Source organism: Panthera pardus, unplaced genomic scaffold (genome assembly GCF_024362965.1).
Source record: "Panthera pardus isolate Hobbes unplaced genomic scaffold, ASM2436296v1 HiC_scaffold_17, whole genome shotgun sequence".
Classification (NCBI taxonomy): domain Eukaryota; kingdom Metazoa; phylum Chordata; class Mammalia; order Carnivora; family Felidae; genus Panthera; species Panthera pardus.
Genome location: NW_026526732.1, coordinates 148230300 through 148248860, shown reverse-complemented (window position 1 = coordinate 148248860; position 18561 = coordinate 148230300). Strand labels below are relative to the sequence as shown.

At 49.9% G+C, this 18561-nt stretch overlaps 3 protein-coding genes and 1 long non-coding RNA gene across 7 annotated transcripts in view; 2 read left to right on the top strand and 2 right to left on the bottom strand.

The window, feature by feature from the left end:
* Positions 1 to 156: 156 nt before the first annotated feature.
* PSMB8 (proteasome 20S subunit beta 8) lies at positions 157 to 3832 on the bottom strand. The gene is made up of 7 exons (XM_019456701.2): positions 3814 to 3832; positions 3031 to 3183; positions 2112 to 2259; positions 1841 to 1952; positions 1290 to 1419; positions 726 to 930; positions 157 to 478 (listed from the first exon to the last, which is right to left on the bottom strand). The coding sequence occupies exons 2-7, from the start codon at positions 3175 to 3177 to the stop codon at positions 390 to 392; spliced, it is 831 nt and encodes a 276-aa protein (XP_019312246.1). The 5' UTR covers positions 3178 to 3183; positions 3814 to 3832; the 3' UTR covers positions 157 to 389.
* Positions 3833 to 4340: 508 nt separating this feature from the next.
* TAP1 (transporter 1, ATP binding cassette subfamily B member) lies at positions 4341 to 12160 on the bottom strand. The gene is made up of 11 exons (XM_019456697.2): positions 11328 to 12160; positions 10732 to 10846; positions 10446 to 10576; positions 9199 to 9404; positions 8564 to 8761; positions 7673 to 7801; positions 7328 to 7516; positions 6571 to 6744; positions 6153 to 6315; positions 5716 to 5852; positions 4341 to 4945 (listed from the first exon to the last, which is right to left on the bottom strand). Exons 1-11 carry the CDS (start codon positions 11923 to 11925, stop codon positions 4733 to 4735), a joined length of 2253 nt encoding a protein of 750 aa, XP_019312242.2. The 5' UTR covers positions 11926 to 12160; the 3' UTR covers positions 4341 to 4732.
* The window catches only part of LOC128777749 (uncharacterized), a 49927-nt gene continuing 41299 nt past the window's right edge, over positions 9934 to 18561 (top strand). The window contains exon 1 of the long non-coding RNA XR_008423103.1: positions 9934 to 10035. This is a non-coding gene — a long non-coding RNA (uncharacterized LOC128777749). The remainder of the gene's footprint in view (positions 10036 to 18561) is intronic.
* PSMB9 (proteasome 20S subunit beta 9) lies at positions 12208 to 17703 on the top strand. 4 transcript variants are annotated; one of them, XM_019456703.2, is made up of 6 exons: positions 12208 to 12616; positions 14450 to 14517; positions 15528 to 15662; positions 16323 to 16452; positions 16700 to 16841; positions 17396 to 17703. In XM_019456703.2, exons 1-6 carry the CDS (start codon positions 12587 to 12589, stop codon positions 17521 to 17523), a joined length of 633 nt encoding a protein of 210 aa, XP_019312248.1. In that variant the 5' UTR covers positions 12208 to 12586; the 3' UTR covers positions 17524 to 17703. The 4 variants fall into 4 exon arrangements, with proteins under 4 accessions (XP_019312248.1, XP_019312250.1, XP_019312249.1 ...); XM_019456705.2 differs by having other exon boundaries at positions 12209 to 12616; positions 14265 to 14517; XM_019456704.2 differs by having other exon boundaries at positions 12213 to 12616; positions 15531 to 15662.

Sequence of the window (18561 nt, the reverse complement as noted above, 5' to 3'; positions counted from 1 at the left end):
GAGAGAGGAGTGTGGAAGGAAAGTCCAAGAGAAATGTTTGGTGAAGCCCCATTTCTTAGGTAGGGGTTTGGGTCTCTTCTCAGGGAAAATTTCTCTATTTCCTGCCCCTCCGCCCAACAACCCCAGCCTCAAGCCCACTCAGCCACGACACAGAGGCACTTATAACCATTTTCCTTTATTGTGTTTAGTGGGGCAACCAGAGGCTGGGGGAGGGGGAATGATCCCTGAAACAGAGAACACCCAATAGGGTAAAATCCACCCTGCCCCCACTGGCCGCTGGTTCGCTTCCACAGAGCTCAGGTCAGGCCCCTCTTTCCTGTGGGGTATAAGCTGGCCTGGTCCCTGAGTCAGCCACGTTTTGCCAGAGAAGGCGTGTCTGGCCGCCGCCATTACTGACTAGCCTCCCGGTACCGGTGCAGCAGGTCACTGACGTCTGTACTTTCCAATTTCACCCAGCCGTCTTCCTTCATGTGGTACACTGTGGGCAAATGAGAATGAACATGGAGTCACCTTTCACTTCAGCAAGTTTCTGTCAATGGTATTATGTGGAAGGTGACAATAGCAGACGCTGAAACATAGGCTCCAAACATACCTTATTACTAGAACGTCAATGCCCCTCTTCTGATGCTGAAAACCTCCTCCCTACTGTGCCTCCCCTGACACTCCCAATCTCAAATCCCCCCTCCCCACCCGGGAGTGTGGTAGTGGTAGCATTGGTCTCTTACTATTGACAACACCTCCAGAATAGCTGTCTCGGTGGGTGGCGTAAACGATAGCCCTGCGGCCCAGCTCATAGGCCTCTTCAGGGCTCAGATCCGGCCGGTAGCCACTATCCATGACCCCATAGGCATAGGTGTTCCCACTGCCAGTGGAGAACATATTTCCTGAGAGCCGAGTCCCATCTGAATTCACATAGTAGAGTCCAGGACCCTATAGGAAGCAAGAAGGTTCCAGGTTGGTATTGGGGAGGGAGTTTTTAGTAACATACGGGTTCAAGTATGAGCCAAAAAAGTGGATAAAAGAATAACTGCAGGACCGCATCTTAGTAACAATCACAGAACTTCGGGAGGAAAAAAAGTTGGAATCAGCTATTTTATCGAAAGGGACAAGCTTATGAAACAATGGTCCACATCTGGACCCAGAAACAGCCCATGGATATGCCGGAACGGTTCTATATAACCCAGTGTTCTATGCGCCGCGCATCTTGTAGGGCAGGGAGTGGGAATGTATGATGGGGAACCTGGCCTCTCATCTGTTCGAAGGGAACATGGAGAATGGAAAGCACCCACCTTCTTATCCCAGCCGCAGATCATACTGCCCATGGACAGGCCCATGCCCCGGTACTGGAACACCATGTTGGAGAGCAGTTTGGAGGCTGCCGACACTGAGATACGCTCCCCGTTCCGCAGATAGTACAGCCTGGGTACAACAGGGTAGTGGGGGCAGAACACTCAGAGGTGGCAGAAGGCTGGATCTCTGAGCAACCCACTTGATACACAGGAAGTGATTAAAGAGATAAGCATTTGGGAGGAATGGTTTTGTAGGATCTAAGGATCAGGGAGAGATTTGGGATTTAAAGTATCTAAACCACGTGAAGAAATCCTAGTAAATGATACCGTCCCACCAGGATTGATGACGCCAGGGCTAAACGACTGACAAATTATCTGGCTTACTAGCTGGAGCACAGGCTGAGATTTGGGAGAAGGCCTTTATCACCAAAAGGCTGTTTTGTGAAGTACTACATTAGCACAGGGGGAAAGGATGAGGAGCAGTGATCTGGAGGTTCCAAGATTCAGAACTGACCAAAAGGCTTAGGAGGGAGATGAGAGGCCTCGCCTACCTGCACTCCTTGGCCAGCAGACGCTCCCAGTACTGACAGTCCGCCGCAGAGCCAGACATGGTGCCAAGCAGGTAAGGGTTAATCTCAATCACCTTATTACACCTTAAGGTGGCTGGAAGAAGATGGAGTTTTGAGAGAGGAGGAATGACCCTGCAACTCTCCCTGTGTGCCCAAAATCAGTATCTGCTTCTGCCTTGGTGCAGATGTTGGGCTCCTGCTGAGAGGGGGGCCCAGCTCCCCAGGTTCTGCCTGCTGGAACACACACACTCACCGACGTAAGTCCCAGCAGAAGCACGAGAATCCACCGCCACAACCACTCCATGCTGGAACTTGAAAGCCAGCGTGGTGGTGCCATGGGCCATCTCGATCTGAACATTCCTTTCTCCATTCCCACCATGGGACTGGAAGAATTCAGTGGGCTAATGAGAGAGAAAAGGCAGAGAAAGGGGCACTGAAAACTTGTGAATCACGGAGCTCCAGGAAAGGGCTTAGGAGAGTTTTGAGAACGAAGAGATAGGCAGAGATTCTCCAGCCACCAATAACTGGAACAGTTAATAACCAATCTCTACAAGGAAATGACCTGGGAAAAGAAGAAGCACGTGACACCAACCTTTTCTATTTTCCAGCACAATAGATATGAAAGGAAATAAATGTTAGCCGTAACTAAACATTGTAAGGGTGGCTCTAATGGGTTTTTTTTTTTCCATTCATAAGTCCTTTAACCCCCACAACGGGTGTTGTTAATAATATCCCCATTTTACAGAAGCGATGCCCCAGACCTTGCTTGACTAAGTGATTGAGCCAAGACACAACAGTTGAGTGGCTGAGAGGAGGCTAACAGCCAAAGTTCGCTGGTTTTCCAAGGCACTTCACGGCCCCTATGGCATACAATAGCCCCATGCCAAAGGCTCCGTGATTTGCGTGTGATGGAGAACTGGCAGGAAAGCTCTCTGGTCTTCCTCCACCACACCTCTAACTCTTTGCCCTAATCTGTACTTTCTAACCCTCAGGCGGTCGGCCCCTGATTCCCACGTGGCCCCCGCCCTGGCACCGCGCGCTGGACGCGGCTCTCCTTGACGGAAGGATGGCCCGCTCTGGGTTTCCTGGCCTCTGGGTAGTCTCAAGGGAGACCCCCCCATCCCCATGCACCCTCCTCCCCGCCTTCCCTCGGGGTGTCTTACAGCCCTGACCTGCATTCCTCGGGGGAGGGCGAACTCCGGAGATCGCAGAGAGAAACTGTAGTGTCCAGGGTCCGAGCGAAGCTGACTGCCCAGGGTGGAGAAAGCGCAATCCTTCCTCTGCCCTCGGGGGGCTCCGCACACCTCCAGGAGCGCCATGATCGCCTAGGACCCGGAGATGTGTCGGAAAGGGGAAGCGAAAGCGAAAGCCCGCAGCCTTAAGGGGAGGGAAGCAGAATTTTTTCCGCATCCCCCTGCCCTTTCCAAGAAGAGGCCAGTGGGCGGCGGCTGGAGACCAGGAATATTAGGAACAGGTTTCTCTGCGCCGCCCTTATACGGGTTGAGGAAACCATGGATGATAGACTGTCAGAAGAAAAGGAGAAAGAGGGGGCGACTTCGAAAGCCCTCTTGGCGCTGAGATTTCAGTAGACACCAACACGCCGCCGGGCATCTTCTGGACACTTAGGAAGTGGGTATGGGATTGTATGGTCTTAAAGGCTTAGCCTCAACCAGAAAGCTACAAGTCAGTGAGAAGTAGGGAGCAGTTTCACCTCCGGGAGCTGCGGTGTTCATAGAAGCATCATTTTATAAAAATAGGAGAAAGAGGAGGACGTGGGGGCAGTGAGTCTTGAGGACAGGTTCTGGGACAACCGGCAAAGGAATATACCCGCAGCGTCTGGGGGAAGGAGAAGGCTCAGTGTCTGAACCTTTCGACTTGGTCCCTCAGGGCCCCTCCCGGTTCAACGATCCCTCTAACCTACAGCCACCCGCAAGAACCGCCCTTTCTGCTCGCACCTCTTCGCAAGACTCCCGCTCGACTGAGCACGGTGAGGGAACTTCTCTAAGCCCCGCCTCTCCTTGCAACCTGTGTTGGCCTAAACTGCCCGGCAACTGTTTACGTCACACGACCATGGCCCTCCCAGAATGGACGAGATTTACTAGACCACCCCGCCCACTAGGCTGAAATTACCCTCGGCAGGTGCCACTTCTGAGCCCGGTGAGCTCTGGGGGAAAGGACCCAGGCGGGGCGGGGCAGGTGGTAAACTGACCTCAGCGCCTGGCGCGCTCGCACTTCCTCTAGTTGCGCTCGCCCTCCATCTTCCACCTCAGAAAGGCCACCGCTCCGAGCCGGAACTGCTAGTGCTTGGAGGGCGCTGTATCCCACTCTGACTCATCCTTGGGGGCGGACGTGGGAGCATGGGGAAGTGGAGGGGCAACCATAGGAAACAGAAAACTTAAGGGAGGATATGGCATATTTAGGACTGTGAAGTGTGCAAATGCTGGTGAGCCATTTGATGCACTGAAAACAGGAGAAACCACAGTTATAAAACACCACCTTTATTATAAATACCAAGAATCCAGAGTGTGTTTATGGGCCAGCATATGCCTTTAGTCCTATTGGAAAGTATTCTTTCTGTATGTTCTAAAGTTCTTCTCATTTTCAGGGTTCTATCCACAACAAACCTGGCTCTAAACCCAGTTACACTAAGGGGTTATGAACTCTGTTTTCTTCCAAGAAATCTGCATTATCAAGAGGAGCTTGGAGATGGGGTAACACTCGTGGCAGAATTTCAGGCATCGTTCTAGGATGTCACTCCTCCTAGAAGCAGCTGTCTATTGTGCAGCTCTGGTAACACCTTTGTTCCCAAATTCTCCACTACAGAGGGCAGAAAAACAAGGGAGGGAGGTGGCATGTGCAGGTCTGAGAAGGCTTTCATTCTGGAGCACCTGACCCGTCAGCAGCCTGCATCATGTCCCAGTAGCGTCCGTTCCTCTCCATGAGCTGCTGGTGGGTTCCTGCTTCACAGATGGTGCCTCCTTCCAGAAAAAGGATTTGGTCAGCCTGCTCCACCAAGCTGAGACACTGGGTGATGAGAAGCACAGACCTAGAGCCCCGCTCAGGGCTTTTGTACAGGAGCTGCTCCACCTGAGAAAAGACACAGACTCTGTCAAGAACCCAGGGAGACACCTGTGTTTCCAGAGCAGGGGCAGATCTCACCAGGATCACTGCCACCTCTGCCAACAACCCCAAGGAGCTGAAGATTCTTGTTCTGAGTGCTCCTCTGTCCAGCCTTTGATTTGTTAAGGACTGTTTACATGAGGTGGTGACAGCAGAATAAAAGTCAGAGACCTGTGGTGAAACCCATAAGGGAAGAGTAAAGGGTATCAAATAGTCTCTCCTCTCTACCTATAAACTGGGCATTTTCTATTCTGTTTTAAAGAAATATAACTTAGTGGTAAAGAGCATGAGCATTCAGTTCAGGCAGGCTTGCCTTTGGGTCTACGCTCCGCTATTCAACAGCTCTAAGACAGTGAGCAGGCTACTCAGCCTCTCTTAGCCTCCATTTTATCGTCTGTAGAACGAGGATAACAACACCCAGCTCACAGGCATTTATGATTAGTAAATGAGTGAGACAGTACATGGAGAGAGCCTAGTAGCATGTCTGGCACATAGTAAAAGAGTAAAAGCTCAATTGATATTAATATTGTTAGGATGGTCTTCTTATGTTTGGCTTCAGAGATTCAGAGTCTGTAGATAGTCTCTTTGAATTGGTTCTAAGCATCTTGGGGAGCAGCTGTTGGGAACTGAGAATTCCAAGGATTGGTTTGGATAATTATGTTAGTACACCTCACACAGGATGAATGAAGGAGGGAAGATTGGGTGGGATATAGTCACTAACAAAATGTCTCTCTCACCTGTAACTGGCTATTTGCATCAAGGGCACTGGTAGCATCATCCAAGATGAGTACACGTGGTTTCCGGATCAGTGCTCGAGCCAAGGCCACTGCCTGTCGCTGACCCCCTGATAGCTGGCTCCCAGCCTCGCCTACCTCTGCAGAGATAAGAGCCCAGGTGAGGCCTGGACAACCACATGTGCATCCACATGCTTGCCTGCGGGTGCGCGCACGCATGCACACACACCCCCACACCCCCCCCCCCCCACACACACACCCCAAGGACTGGATGCATTCACTTTCCTTCTGGGAAGGTGAAGAAGTTCGGAAGATGTGAGGATGAAGAAGCCATAGGAACAAGATCCTACAACTTCAAACTGATCTCAGTGTGTTGGGAAGAATGCTGAATAAAGGTTTCAGTAAAGATGTCTGGGTAATGACACGAGCTAAGAGAGCACCTGTGTTATAGCCCTGAGGGAGTTCAGAGATGAAGCTATGGGCTCCAGACTCCATTGCAGCAGCTATGACTTCCTCCATAGTTGGCTTCTGGACCAGGCCATAGGCAATATTTTCTCGAAAACTCCTTCCAAATAGCTGTGGCTCTTGTCCCACTGCAGCCACCTGGGACAAAATATGATGAAGAGGCATAGAACAAGGAACACAGGAGTATGGTTATCCAGAGACTGATGACTCAAAATCTTTACTGAAAGCATATCACAAAATTCCACACCACAGCCTCTCTCCTGACTACACGCCATCTCCACTCAAGGTCCATCACTCCTTAGCCCTCCTTTCAGAGTGCTTGGTGACAGTGTTCGTTGAGAGTTCTTCTTACTCAATGCCCCCTGCCCTCCCCCATGCCATCTTCTTGCTCACCCGTGTGTGCAGGTAGCGATGCTCATATTGGGGAAGGGGCTTCCCATCCAGCAGCAGCTGCCCCGTTGTGGGCTGGTAGAGATTCTGGAGCAGGGCAGCCACGGTGCTCTTCCCAGACCCATTGGGCCCCACCAGAGCCATCACCTGACCAGGATGCAGGGTGAATGTCAGCCCCTGGAGGCCAGAGAATCAAAAAAGAAAAGAGGCAGACTAAGGCCTTGAGTCTGTCATTGTCTTGTTACATAGCATGATGTCTTACCCCAGAGAAGAAAGGGAGAAAAAATTGGGAAATACAGCCACTCCTACCCTCCCATAGGCATAGACCTCTGTTCCTCAGGGATGACAGCTCCCCAAGGAGTAGAGATGGAAGGTGAGGCAAAAACCAGAGCAAGGACCAAGGACTGCTATGCCACACACTTGGTATTACATATCATGAGAAAGCAGAAAAAAAAATCACATTCTAAATCACAACTGGAAACCAAAAGAAAAGAAGACTAGAGACAGATTTTGCTTCAGCAATTCCTTAGGATGTGAGACCCTTCCCCCTGAGAGCCTCTTCTCCCATCCTCTTTAGAAATCCAAACCCGTTCTTGAGTGTGGGGCAGTTGTACGGAGTAGAAGGTGCTCATCTTTGCCTTCAAAGGATTAGGAAGCATCTATCTGAACCTTGTGTTAAGCAAGCTGAAGGCAGGAAGGAAGTTTAGGATGTCAGAGTCGAGAGTGCGGCCAGTGAACACCAAGGATCGGTAGGTTGTACCTGCAGCACTGGGACATCTGGACGGTTTGGGTAGGCAAAGGAGACATCTTGAAACTGGACACAGCCCTTCAGGTTTACGGAAGTCAATACACCACTGGCAGGACAGCGAGGAATCCGGTCCAGGTATTCAAATATTTTCTCTGAAGAGCCCACAGCCTTCTGTACCTTGGGGTAGGTGGAGAGCAGTACCTGGAGGCGAGGTATGAGTATTGAGAAGGGGGAGAACGAATCTGCTTGCCAAGGTTATGTGATATGAGAAGGGTAAAGAACAGAAGGAAGGTGACACAGGTGGGGACAGAACGTGGGACAGAAAAGCACAGGAGAATGAAAATGGAAGGATCTCACCTGAACTACCTCGGTGAACTGGATCTGGTAGAGAATAAATGTGACAAGGTCCCCATTGCTTACAGCCCCACTTGTCACCAGCCGCCCACCGATGTATAGGATTCCCACCTTCAGCAGCATCTCTGAGAGCTGTGGGAAAGCCACAGAGAAAAGTGATGGGGTTGAAAAATCTCGAGAGAGGTGCAAAGAACTAGACTCATTAGTCATTATGAAGATGTAAAGTCCCTTTCCCCCAGGTAAGAGCCGGAGGCTCCCCAGGGGGAAAGGAAGAACGCCGCGTGGGGGCTCCATGGTGTCTTCCTCGGTTACACCACAGAAGCCATCACCATCATTATCGCTTTTGAGGAGCATTTTGCTCTTCACAAAAGGCTTTCGTGAATGTAATGCCATCTAATATTCATATCAACAACGCCGTAGACAAGGTCATACCAATGAGGAAACGGTCTCAAGAGAAAATAAGTTACTAGCCCTTGGTCATAGAGCTAGTTAATGGCAGCCACCAAGCCAGGAATTCCCAAATATGGCTCTGGTTCTCTTTCCATTATATAATGGCTCTCACTAGCACATCCACAGAGTCCCAGCATGATGCAGGACCAGGTGCAGGAATTTATGGCTCCCTGAGTGCTGCCTGAGAGGCAAAGGAAGGCCCTGGGACTGGAAAACGTGGCCTCTCCCTAAAAAGGGGGCTGGATGGACTCTGCGTACCTTGGTGAAAGGAAGCCATCCAGAGGGCCTAAAAAGAGGGAGGCTGTTAGGAACGCTGAGTAGGATGAGAACACCGAACCAACCATTGCCCAGTGGAGGAGGAGTGTGGAACAGAGTCATGGAAAAGGGAATGGAGTCAAGGCATCTCAGGGGCAAGGGAATAGGCATTTATCTCTGGGTGCTCACACTGACGGTCCAGAGGTCGACTGCATAGGCCAGAGCCTCCTTCTGATGGAGTGTCTTCATATCCTGCAGCTTTTGCCTAAACTTCTGGGCCTCACCCTCCTCATTGGCAAAGCTCCGGACTGTGGGCATAGCTGACAGAACCTCAATGGCCACCTGGCTGGATTCTGCCAGAGATTCCTGGACCTGTGCTGCCAGTGCCTGTGGAGACATGGACAAGAGATGTCACACAGGGTTGGCAGACCGTAAGGGACACTAATACCTGAGTTACCTAGTTGGAGATTAAAGGTGAGAAGAGGCAGCTGAATGAAGAAAAGCAAAAGGGGCACCGTTATACTCCCTGGATACTAAAGAGGCACACAGGAGAGGAAATCACTGAGAAGGGTCGTAGAGAATCATAATCTTGAGACCAGTGATCATGTTTGTAAAGGAAGATTGTGGGCAGAAGTTAGAAGAGAGTACACACAGAACATGGAGCTCAACGCTGAGCAATCCAGGAACCTGGCTTATAGGGCCAGGGAGTCCTGTGAAGATGGGGAATCAAGTGAGGGAGCCAGGAAAGAACCCTGAGAGGAATGAATTCTGCCTAGTCTGGGAAACGAAGGTCTGTGTAGGGTGAGGCATCTCCCTGGACATACCTGGTACCATTTCCCCAGCGTCTTAGGCATAAGAAAAAGCAGAGGCAGGACGACCAGGGTGACCATGGTGAGGGACAGTGACCCCCAGAGCATGAGCCCCAAGAGACACAGCCCCCGCACCAGGTACCACAAAAACAGGCTCAGCTTCTCACTCAGAGACTCACTCAGGGTGGATGTGTCCTCTGTCACCCGAGAAGTGATGGCTCCTGCCAGGGATTGGGAAGAAGACAGTGGATGAATGAGAGGCTCTGGTAGGTGGGACTAGCAATGAGCCAGGGGGAGGGGAAGGGGGGACAACATGATGTTCTGAGGAGGCTGAGGAAAACAAGGTAAGGGGGAGAGGGCAGTTGAGGGATCTCAGTGTAGGGAGAATGAGTATTAGAAAGAAAAAGCCTAGGGGCGCCTGGGTGGCTCAGTTGGTTAAGCATCCGACTTCAGCTCAGGTCATGATCTCACAGTTTGTGAGTTTGAGCCCCCATGTCGGGCTCTGTGCTGACAGCTCAGAGCCTGGTGCCTGCTTTGGATTCTGTGTCTCCCCCTCTCTCTGCCCCTCCCCTGCTGGTGCTCTGTCTCTCTATCTCAAAAATAAACATTTAAGAAGGAAGGCAGGGAGGGAGGGAGGGAGAGAAAGGAGAAAGCCTGGCGGAAGGAAGGAAGGAAGGAAGGAAGGAAGGAAGGAAGGCAGGCAGGCTGCCCGCCCATGTGAATTTCCATTTCTCTGACAGATTTTTGTTCCTTAAAGAACACGAATACCCCATGCTGCATACAAGGGCAAGAAGAGCTTAAGCTGGTCACACAACAGAGCTGGAGAAAAACAGAGGGTGCTGCTAGAAAGCAGTCCAGAAAACTATACTGAGCACTGGGCTGGGAATCAAGAGACGGGTTCTATCCCCAAGCTCCTCTCTATCCATAGGTGACCATGCCAGTTTCAGCATTTAGGGTCCAGGTGTCAGTTTCCTTCCCTGTAAAATAGGCAGTTGGACTCTGTGACCTCCAAATTTCCAGGTTTGAAATTCTGTAGCTTCTATCTAAGTAGACACATAGGGATAAATCATGGAAAAATCTTAGATGGAAAAAATTCAGAATATTATAACATAACATAACATAATATTTTTGCTCTTGAGGTATATCGAGAATAAGAAATGACAATGACTATGTGTGAGAGAGACCAAAGTTATAAGTAAAAGAGGATATATGGCGCATATAGGGAGAACGTAGATATAGAACGAAAGAGTTTCATGACACACCTGTTTGGTTCTTTTGGAAAAACTCTGTTTCCTGGCGCAGAACAGCCTGAAATACTTCTCCCTGAAACTGGCTGTGCACACGACCCATGGTGCTGTTATAGATCCCATCACCCACGAACTCCAGCACTGCGCTAGAGAGAGATGGAGAGAAAAAGGATCGGGGTGTGTTCAGAGGACAGAGAGAAGGTCCCAAAGAAGTGCACTTTGGACAGCTGCCCCAACTTCTATCTCCCCCTTTTTCTGGGCCCCCCATTCTCAACCTTCCGCCTTCATTCAGCCCCCAGACCTGGCTGTGGTGAGAATGGACATGAGCGTTATGTATCTCATGAAACCAGAAGCTGTCCCATCTTGCAGAATGAAGTCAACAAGGCGGCCGGTGAAGAACGGCATGGCCATCTCCCCTGGAGAGAGAAAGAAGGGACCGGTCAGCCAAGCAGATAAGCTCCAACCAGACTGCTCCCCCCCCTCCAGCCCATCCCACTGTTTCACTGTCACCAGTATCCTGAGGGCACCAGCAGAAAGAGGACACTGAGAACACAGCCCTGCGCCTGAACAGGTCACCTTGGAACTCACAACCTTGAGCCCCACCAGACTTTCGTGCGTTTGCTTAGGAAGGCCAGAGGTCATAGGGTGTGCTGACCAGAAGAAAGGACTGGCCCCAGGTGGCCGGTGAAGCAACGTCTGAGGTAGCATTGGAGTCCACGACTCCTGACTCCGACCCAGTCCAGAGCTCTTTCCTGGTGGTCTTCTCACGACCAGAGCTGGGTCGCCTTCCCCCGATCCACATTTCCCAGAACCCACATTAACCGATCTCACTGCCCATTACTTTTGATGCCCGCCCAGTCCCCTACTGTCCGTCCCTCTTACCCGCATCCCTCTTACCAAGACAGGAGAGGACACACAGGACCAACATGAGCGGGACGCGTCGTATCTCTGAACCCAGGCAGCCTACAAGCCGGCGCACCGCACCTCCTGAACCTCCGTGACTTTCCGGCACACAAAGTTCCCTGAGCTTATGCCAAATGGCAGCGGCAGGCAATGCTGCTACATAACTGAGGGCGAAGGCATCCAGGCGACTTCCCCAGTGCAGGATCCTGGAGCTGTGAGAATCCCTGGGAACTCTCCATGAGCTCAGCTCTCGGAACAAGGCAAGTCCCGGCAGGGCCAAGCTCAGCGCCGCCGCCAACGACTGCAAAGCAGCCAGCCAGCCCCGGACTCCTGCGCTTTCGCTCCCGGAACCGACCGTTGCCCTGAGAACCCCACGGGCCCCCAGCCACAGCACAGCCCAGCGGCTCAGGCCCACCACCCAGACCCGGAGCAGCGGCAGCGCGGTGGGCACCAGCACGGAGCATATTCCGGGGAGCGCGCCCCGGAGCAGCACCCAGTCGACGAGAACCAGCAGCGCTATCCCCAGCCACGCGAGGGAAGTTCGGGAAGGGCAGAGGCACCCGCAAGGCCTGGGGGGCCCAGAGCTGGCCATGGGCGCGCGGGCGCTGCCGGGGGTCGCGCCCCCGCCTGGGACTCTCCGCTGTCCCCGCCGTGCCGGAGGCTCTGGGTGCCGATCGAGTCTGTGCCGGTGAGGGCGCAGGGGCCGGCGGCCGGGAGAAGAGGGAAGGGCGGGCGGAGGCAGGGTTTTCGGAAAGTCCCGGGAACGCCAGGTTCAGGCCGCGCTAGCTAGAAGCCAGCCGTTTCGCGGAAAGGGAAAACGAAAGCGGCAGGCTGCTCTGTAGGCAGGCCGGATCTGTAGATCCGCCCCCGTTCAGAATGTGGCCCGCCCAGACTATTTTGGGAGAAGGCGTGGGAATCCGATCTGAGGTTCTGGAGAGAGAAGTCTTGAGGCTCCGCCTTCTCCATCAAGCACACTCGTCCTTCCTTTCACTGCTACCTCTTGCGGACCCCACTTGTCGGGACTTTCTTTACCCCAGCCTTGGGACTTGCTTAACCCCAGGCCTTTTCGTCACTTGTCTCTGGGCAGTTCTGTCCTAAGTAGGTTAGCGCCTGGTGCGAAGCCGCACCGAAAGGACCCCGGCGCCCCCTAGCGGTCTTGGTGAGGGCGCGGGGCTATATAGGCAGAGTGCTGCCCTCGGTCCCAGGAAGAAAACCAGTGCCCCTGGAGGCAAGGAGCGCGGCGCCTCGCGGAGATGCTGCGGTCTGGCGAGGTCCACACTGGGGTAAGTAGTCTGTGCTAGAGGTTTAGCAGAGGGGTGGAGAAGGTGGCAAGACAGGGGGACCCCGAAAGCTCTGAGGTGTGAATATGGTAACTAACAGAGTGAGAAGGTAGTTTGTGGCAGCCAGTCAGTGCCTGTAGAGATGCCCTGCGATGAATACAGGGCATGTCTATTCTGAAGGGGGTCTTGAAGGGGTCCGCGAAGGACTAGGCGCGCGAGGCTGGTGGAGAAGGAGGTGCTTTGGCTCTTAGCTGGAAGTGTCGAGGGGAAGCTTCTCTGAAGCGCTTTCGCTTTCAACTCTGGACTAGAGAGAGGGGCTGGTTAAATCAAGGAAGGGGGTCGGAGAAGGTGCAGATGGATGAAGAAATGGTGCCCTGGGTGAAGTAGGAGCGCGCTTGGGAGAGGAGAATATGGGCACTGATTGAGAAGGGACAGCTCATCACACAGATCTTTGATAAACTGGCCCCTGCGTAATTCATACCCCCAGCCCTGATAATGGGGGTTCCTTGTGAGCTGGTGGTGCCCTCCACCAGCCTGATCCACGAAGGCTCCTGCTTGGCCCAGGTGCTGCTGTGCTCCCTTCCCTGGGTCGTCCCTGCCCACTCCCATCCGCCCGCCCAGGCTCAAGGCTGGCTGGCTTCTGCTCCCAAACTACTGCCACTACCCTTGGCTTGGGGGCAGCTTTGTCTTAGAGAAATAACCTCTAGAATGGGGCTGCCCTTATTCAATGGCCCTCTCTTCATGGTAAGTCAATATGTCTGAAAGCACACTCAGAGCTATAGCCCTGGGGTCCAGAGTAACTTATGGGGTGATGAGAATGCACTAAAACCATTTATAAGGCAGAAAATCTCCCCTCCCTGCCTGATGAGCAGTGGGAAGTAGGAAACAGAAGTCAAAACAAGAGGTGGGAGTTAGACCTGGGTTTTAGTCCCAGTCTGCTATTAACTCTGGGTGACCTTGATAAGTCAGTTGCCTCCTCTATGATTCAGTCTCCTCATTCGAACCAAGAATCTTTAAGGCTCTTTCCAACTCAACAGGAGTAAAAACCGTATAGCTTTATTCCTTTCACCTTCCTGAATTCTTTTCCTTAATTTCTTTTCTTGACCTGAAAAAGTCAGCTTTTCTTGACCTGAAAAACTCCCCCAACAAGCCGCCTCAACGGTACAGATCTCTTCCCCTAGCTACTGTTGACCTCTTGATCAGAAATCCTTAAATGAAAGCTTCATGTTAAATCATCTCATGTTCCTGGCTTCTTCCCTCCTTACTAATGCATGACCCTGCTAACCACTGCGGCCCTTGATGTTTTCTGCTGTTTAATAAGCTAGTTAAGGGAGATGTGGGGTAGAGAATTGTGGGCCAAAAGAAGACATGACCCTGTTTCCCAAGGTCACAGCCACTTGCTCTGTGTTGGGTCCGTACCATATCTGCACACACACACACCAAGCACACGTGGTGGAAGTAATTCACCTGTGGGGCTGCCTTGCACCACAAGTACTGGGGCGCCAGCGCTTGAAAGTGCCCCCCCGAGCCAAATGTCTACCTCTGAAAACCTCATCCCACCTCTTTCTTTATAGTTGGGAAGGATTCTACTTAGGAAGGTTGGGAACTACAGATGTGATTCTTTCGACCAGGCTATGACCTTCTCTTGCAGCTAGGAGAGAAGATAGAGAAAATGGGAAGATGGAAGGGAAATCCCATATTGGGAGTCATCTTGGCCTAAATTACTGTATGACCTTGAGCCAGTCACCTCCCCTCTCTGGGAATGTTTCCTCATCTGTAATATGAGAGAATCAAGACTCTTCTTGCTCTGACATCCCATCCTCCACATCTCCGCAGACGACCATCATGGCAGTGGAGTTCGACGGAGGTGTTGTGGTGGGTTCTGACTCCCGGGTGTCTGTAGGGTAAGTACCCGTCAAGGTGAATTCTTCTGGAAGGAAGTCAATGGCTCCCAAAACAGATTTTTCTTACCCATTCATGAAGAGATTGGTAAAGTAGAACTTTGAAGAAATTGAGTTAACCTTTCAGAAAGGCCCCTATAATGAGATATATGGCAAGTGTATGGGTCCCTGAATTCATGGAGGAGAATCAGGAGCCTGAATGCTTATGTGGCCTGTCCCTACAGGAGTGGGTATATAAGAATAAGGTATGAGAAGGAGGTAGGATACAAAGATTTCAGGGTCCCTCCTTCCATCTATGTTTAGAAATAGAAAAGATGGTTCTGGGCACCTGGGTGGTCCAGTCAGCTGAGCATCTGACTCTTGATTTCAGCTCAGGTCATGATCCCAGGGTCGTGGGATCGAACCCCAAGTCCTCACTGAGTGTGAAGCCTGCTTAAGATTCTTTCTCTCCTTCTCTCTGTCTCTCTCTCCCACTCATGCTCTCCCCCACTCATGCTCTCTCTCTAAAATTAAATGAAATGAGATGAATAAAATAGAATAAAATAAAATAAAATAAAGTAGAAAGGAAAGAAAAGATGGTTCTGCCAAGCAGATATCCTAGCTTCTCATCCGGTACATGTTGAACTAATTTTGTCTCCTCCATCCTGACCAGTTTCCTCATATGCGAGATGAGTATATGGGATTAGGTCAATATTGCTTACTTTATGTCCCAAAGAACACACAACTTCCTCTAGATGGGTATAGTAAAGAAAAATTGCTTAAGCACATTATTCTTAAGGTACTATTTTTTGTTTTATTATAAACTCTAAGCCTGAAAAATAAGTCTAATTTTGATCATTACTTGCAATATTTTGTTTAATTTGAGATGATTTTTTTCCTGCTCTAATCCAAGTATTAAATTTCATGTACTCTGTGGTGGCTGTTCTCTTGTCAAATAAATTTGACAAACACTGGATGATTAACCTCAAAAATTGTGGCAACACTAACGCTGATGACTGTTGACTCCTTCCCGGCAGAAAGGCAGTGGTAAACCGAGTGTTTAACAAGCTGTCTCCACTACATCAACACATCTATTGTGCTCTCTCTGGTTCGGCTGCTGATGCCCAAGCCATGGTTGACATGGCCGCCTACCAACTGGAGCTCCATGGGTATGAAGCTTTGGGGTTCTCAGTTCACAATCACTAGAGTTCTCCCAACCAGAAAACCACTATAGTGTCCTATTCCAGGAGCACTGCAGTGAAAAGTGAAAAATTCTTGTTTGGACTCCTGTTTTTATTATCTTTGAACTGGCACTTGAATCCCAAACCTGGTTTCTGCATCTGTAAAGTGGAGGTAATTAATAATACCTATCCTATCTCACCCAATGGTTATTTTGAGAATCAAATGATCCATGTGAAAATGACTTGAAAATTGTAAATCACTATCCTAATATAAATAACGAGAAAGAAGATGATGATGTGGCCTACCATACTATCAGGCAGTTACCCTGTGAGAAGCCAAGATCACTGGTGCAGAAATAAAGCTTATCTGCTTTTATCCATAGAGGCAGGGCCGTTGCAGCCAAGAGTTATACAATTGGGGGATGGGTGGGTAGGACAAAGAGTAAAGGAGGGGAACATTGAAATCTTCTTAACAGTTGGTGGTGTGAGATTGGTCTCCCTGTACATGTGGGAGAGAAGCTGGAGTTTGAACTATTACAAGTATGGGTTTCAGATTTCAGGTGTCCCTTGGCAGGGATCATGGTAACAGCACAGGAGGGTGGAACGTCTGGAAATTATATTGACCCCTATTACTAACACTTCCTTTAGGTTGGAACTGGAAGAATGTCCGCTTGTTCTAGCTGCTGCCAACGTGGTAAGGAATATCTCTTATAAATATCGGGAGGACCTGTCTGCACATCTCATAGTAGCTGGCTGGGACCAACGTGACGGGGGCCAGGTGAGTCTTTCCCAATGTACTCCCTCCCTTGGTGTTCCCCACTACCCTAGAGAGGGAGATAGAGGTCATATGTCATTCTAGCAATGAGTTCCAAGGACACTGCTTAGATTATACTGCATAGTATAATCTCAACGGACGGGAAAAAGAGATAGTGGGGCTTCGCTGCAGAATAGAGATATCCTGACTGTCTCAGTGGCAAGGAGAGGATTGATGCTTCCATAGTCTGACCTGAGGACACCTCCCCTAGGTGTATGGAACCCTGGGAGGAATGCTGACTCGGCAGCCCTTTGCCATCGGTGGCTCTGGCAGCACCTATATCTACGGTTATGTGGATGCGGCATATAAACCAGGCATGTCCCCTGAGGAGTGCAGGTGTTTCACCACCAAAGGTAACTAACCAAGTGGAAGGGTGCCTGGGGAGGGTTTTCAAACACAGGAAGGAAGTTAAGAGTAAGGAGCACAATGAGGAATACATGAGTGACCATTTAATGTCCAAACTGGAACACTTTTGAGAGTGAAAGAATGCAGGACAATGCTACACTAGATGGGACTTCAGAACAAAGGCATAAGTCTGACTGTTTTTTTGAGTACCCCATATTAAAATATACAGTTACTCTAAGAATCACTGGTGTGCTAGAGTGGGCTTGGGCTAGCTCATGAGAGTCAATTGTTAAATATTCAAGGATTCATAAGCTGCTTATTTAGCTATTCATAACTTGAAATCTTTTGTGGTGAGAGTTTTGAGACCACCAACACCAGGAGATGTTACATATAAAGGCTTTATTTTTTTAAGTTGGTTTACCAGCACACCACTTGATATGTGTCCCTGGGAGATGGGTTTTGAGGTCTGAAAGTGGTAGTAAGCTTATAGACAGGACGGGAAGGAAAAGATTTCTGAGGCTGTCATTCTCTTTCCCTCTCTCCAACCTGAAACCCTCTGCAGCTATCGCTCTGGCCATGAACCGGGATGGCTCTAGTGGGGGTGTCATCTACCTGGCCACTATCACAGCTGCTGGTGTGGACCATCAAGTAATTTTGGGTAATGAGCTGCCGAAATTCTATGACAAGTGAATCTTCCTCAGACCTCCTTTCCTTATTTTGTAATAAACTGTCTGGGACCAGAACCTGGTATGGTCAATGGAAAATGGGTGCTCAAGGAGACGAAGGTTAGGGGAGGGGGCTTCTTCCCTCCCAGAAGTTAGATACCCTTTCTTAATGTGTTCATTCACATTAAAGATCAATACATGACAATTGCTTAAAATTGAATGATTTGTGAGTCTCAAAGAACAATAACAGCCATCAAAACACTGAGCAAGGTATTCGCTAAATGCTTATAAACTTTATCTCTCATAACCCAAACAAAAGAACGTACATGGATCAGACTACTACTTCCATTTACAGACAGATGAAGGCTTAGAAAAGGTTATTCCCTTAACCAAAGTCAAAGCAAATTCAAAAGCAGAAATCTGGAATTTAGTTCTTTTTTTTTACCGTACGCCCTTCCTCTCCCACTATATGAAACTTTCCATTCCCTCAGGCATCGTATATCATGTCTTCCTTGAAATCTGCAACAGTTACCAGCACAGTAGTTGACACTTAAGAAGTTATTACCAGATGCCTGAGTAACTGTTGTTAAACAGGCCGACTTACAGCCCAATCTTTGCCATGCACGTACCAAGTGACAGGACAAGTTATTCCCCTTCTGTGAGCCCTCACTTCCTCTTCTGTCAGGTAAAGATGTTGAGCTACTTATAAGGTGGGATATGGCTTGGATATCCAATGTCATTTTGCTAATAAGTGAGCAGTTAAGAGATATATTTAACAGAAATCATAGTAGGCTACCCAGGAAGCTGCTGTCTGCTTTTCTTTCTGGATCTCGGGCTTAACATATAAATTCAAAGTACCCTAAAACAAGCCTATGCCCTCGGGAGTATGTGTTTCATTTGGAGGAGAAAAAAAAATCTAAAATTGTAGAGACTTGAGTTCTTTCTAGCCATGATATTTAATTTATTCTGAAGTTTAAAGTAATAGCTTAAGAACCTATCTCTCCCACTAATCATAACTAGAAACTCTGGAAAGCAGACAAAAAGCAAGTGCGGAAGGACTCTG

Excerpts from the sequence above, each read along its gene's own strand:
- PSMB8 (XM_019456701.2), bottom strand. The coding sequence starts at position 3,177 with ATGGCGCTCCTGGAGGTGTGCGGAGCCCCCCGAGGGCAGAGGAAGGAT. Across the intron at positions 1,953-2,111 it reads TTCTGCTGGGACTTACGTCG|CCACCTTAAGGTGTAATAAG; the intron begins GTGAGTGTGTGT and ends ATCTTCTTCCAG. Across the intron at positions 479-725 it reads TTCTGGAGGTGTTGTCAATA|TGTACCACATGAAGGAAGAC; the intron begins GTAAGAGACCAA and ends ATTTGCCCACAG.
- TAP1 (XM_019456697.2), bottom strand. The coding sequence starts at position 11,925 with ATGGCCAGCTCTGGGCCCCCCAGGCCTTGCGGGTGCCTCTGCCCTTCC. Across the intron at positions 9,405-10,445 it reads TTTCCAAAAGAACCAAACAG|GAGCCATCACTTCTCGGGTG; the intron begins GTGTGTCATGAA and ends AATCCCTGGCAG. Across the intron at positions 4,946-5,715 it reads ATGCAAATAGCCAGTTACAG|GTGGAGCAGCTCCTGTACAA; the intron begins GTGAGAGAGACA and ends GTCTTTTCTCAG.
- PSMB9 (XM_019456703.2), top strand. The coding sequence starts at position 12,587 with ATGCTGCGGTCTGGCGAGGTCCACACTGGG. Across the intron at positions 14,518-15,527 it reads GACTCCCGGGTGTCTGTAGG|CAGAAAGGCAGTGGTAAACC; the intron begins GTAAGTACCCGT and ends ACTCCTTCCCGG. Across the intron at positions 16,842-17,395 it reads CAGGTGTTTCACCACCAAAG|CTATCGCTCTGGCCATGAAC; the intron begins GTAACTAACCAA and ends AACCCTCTGCAG.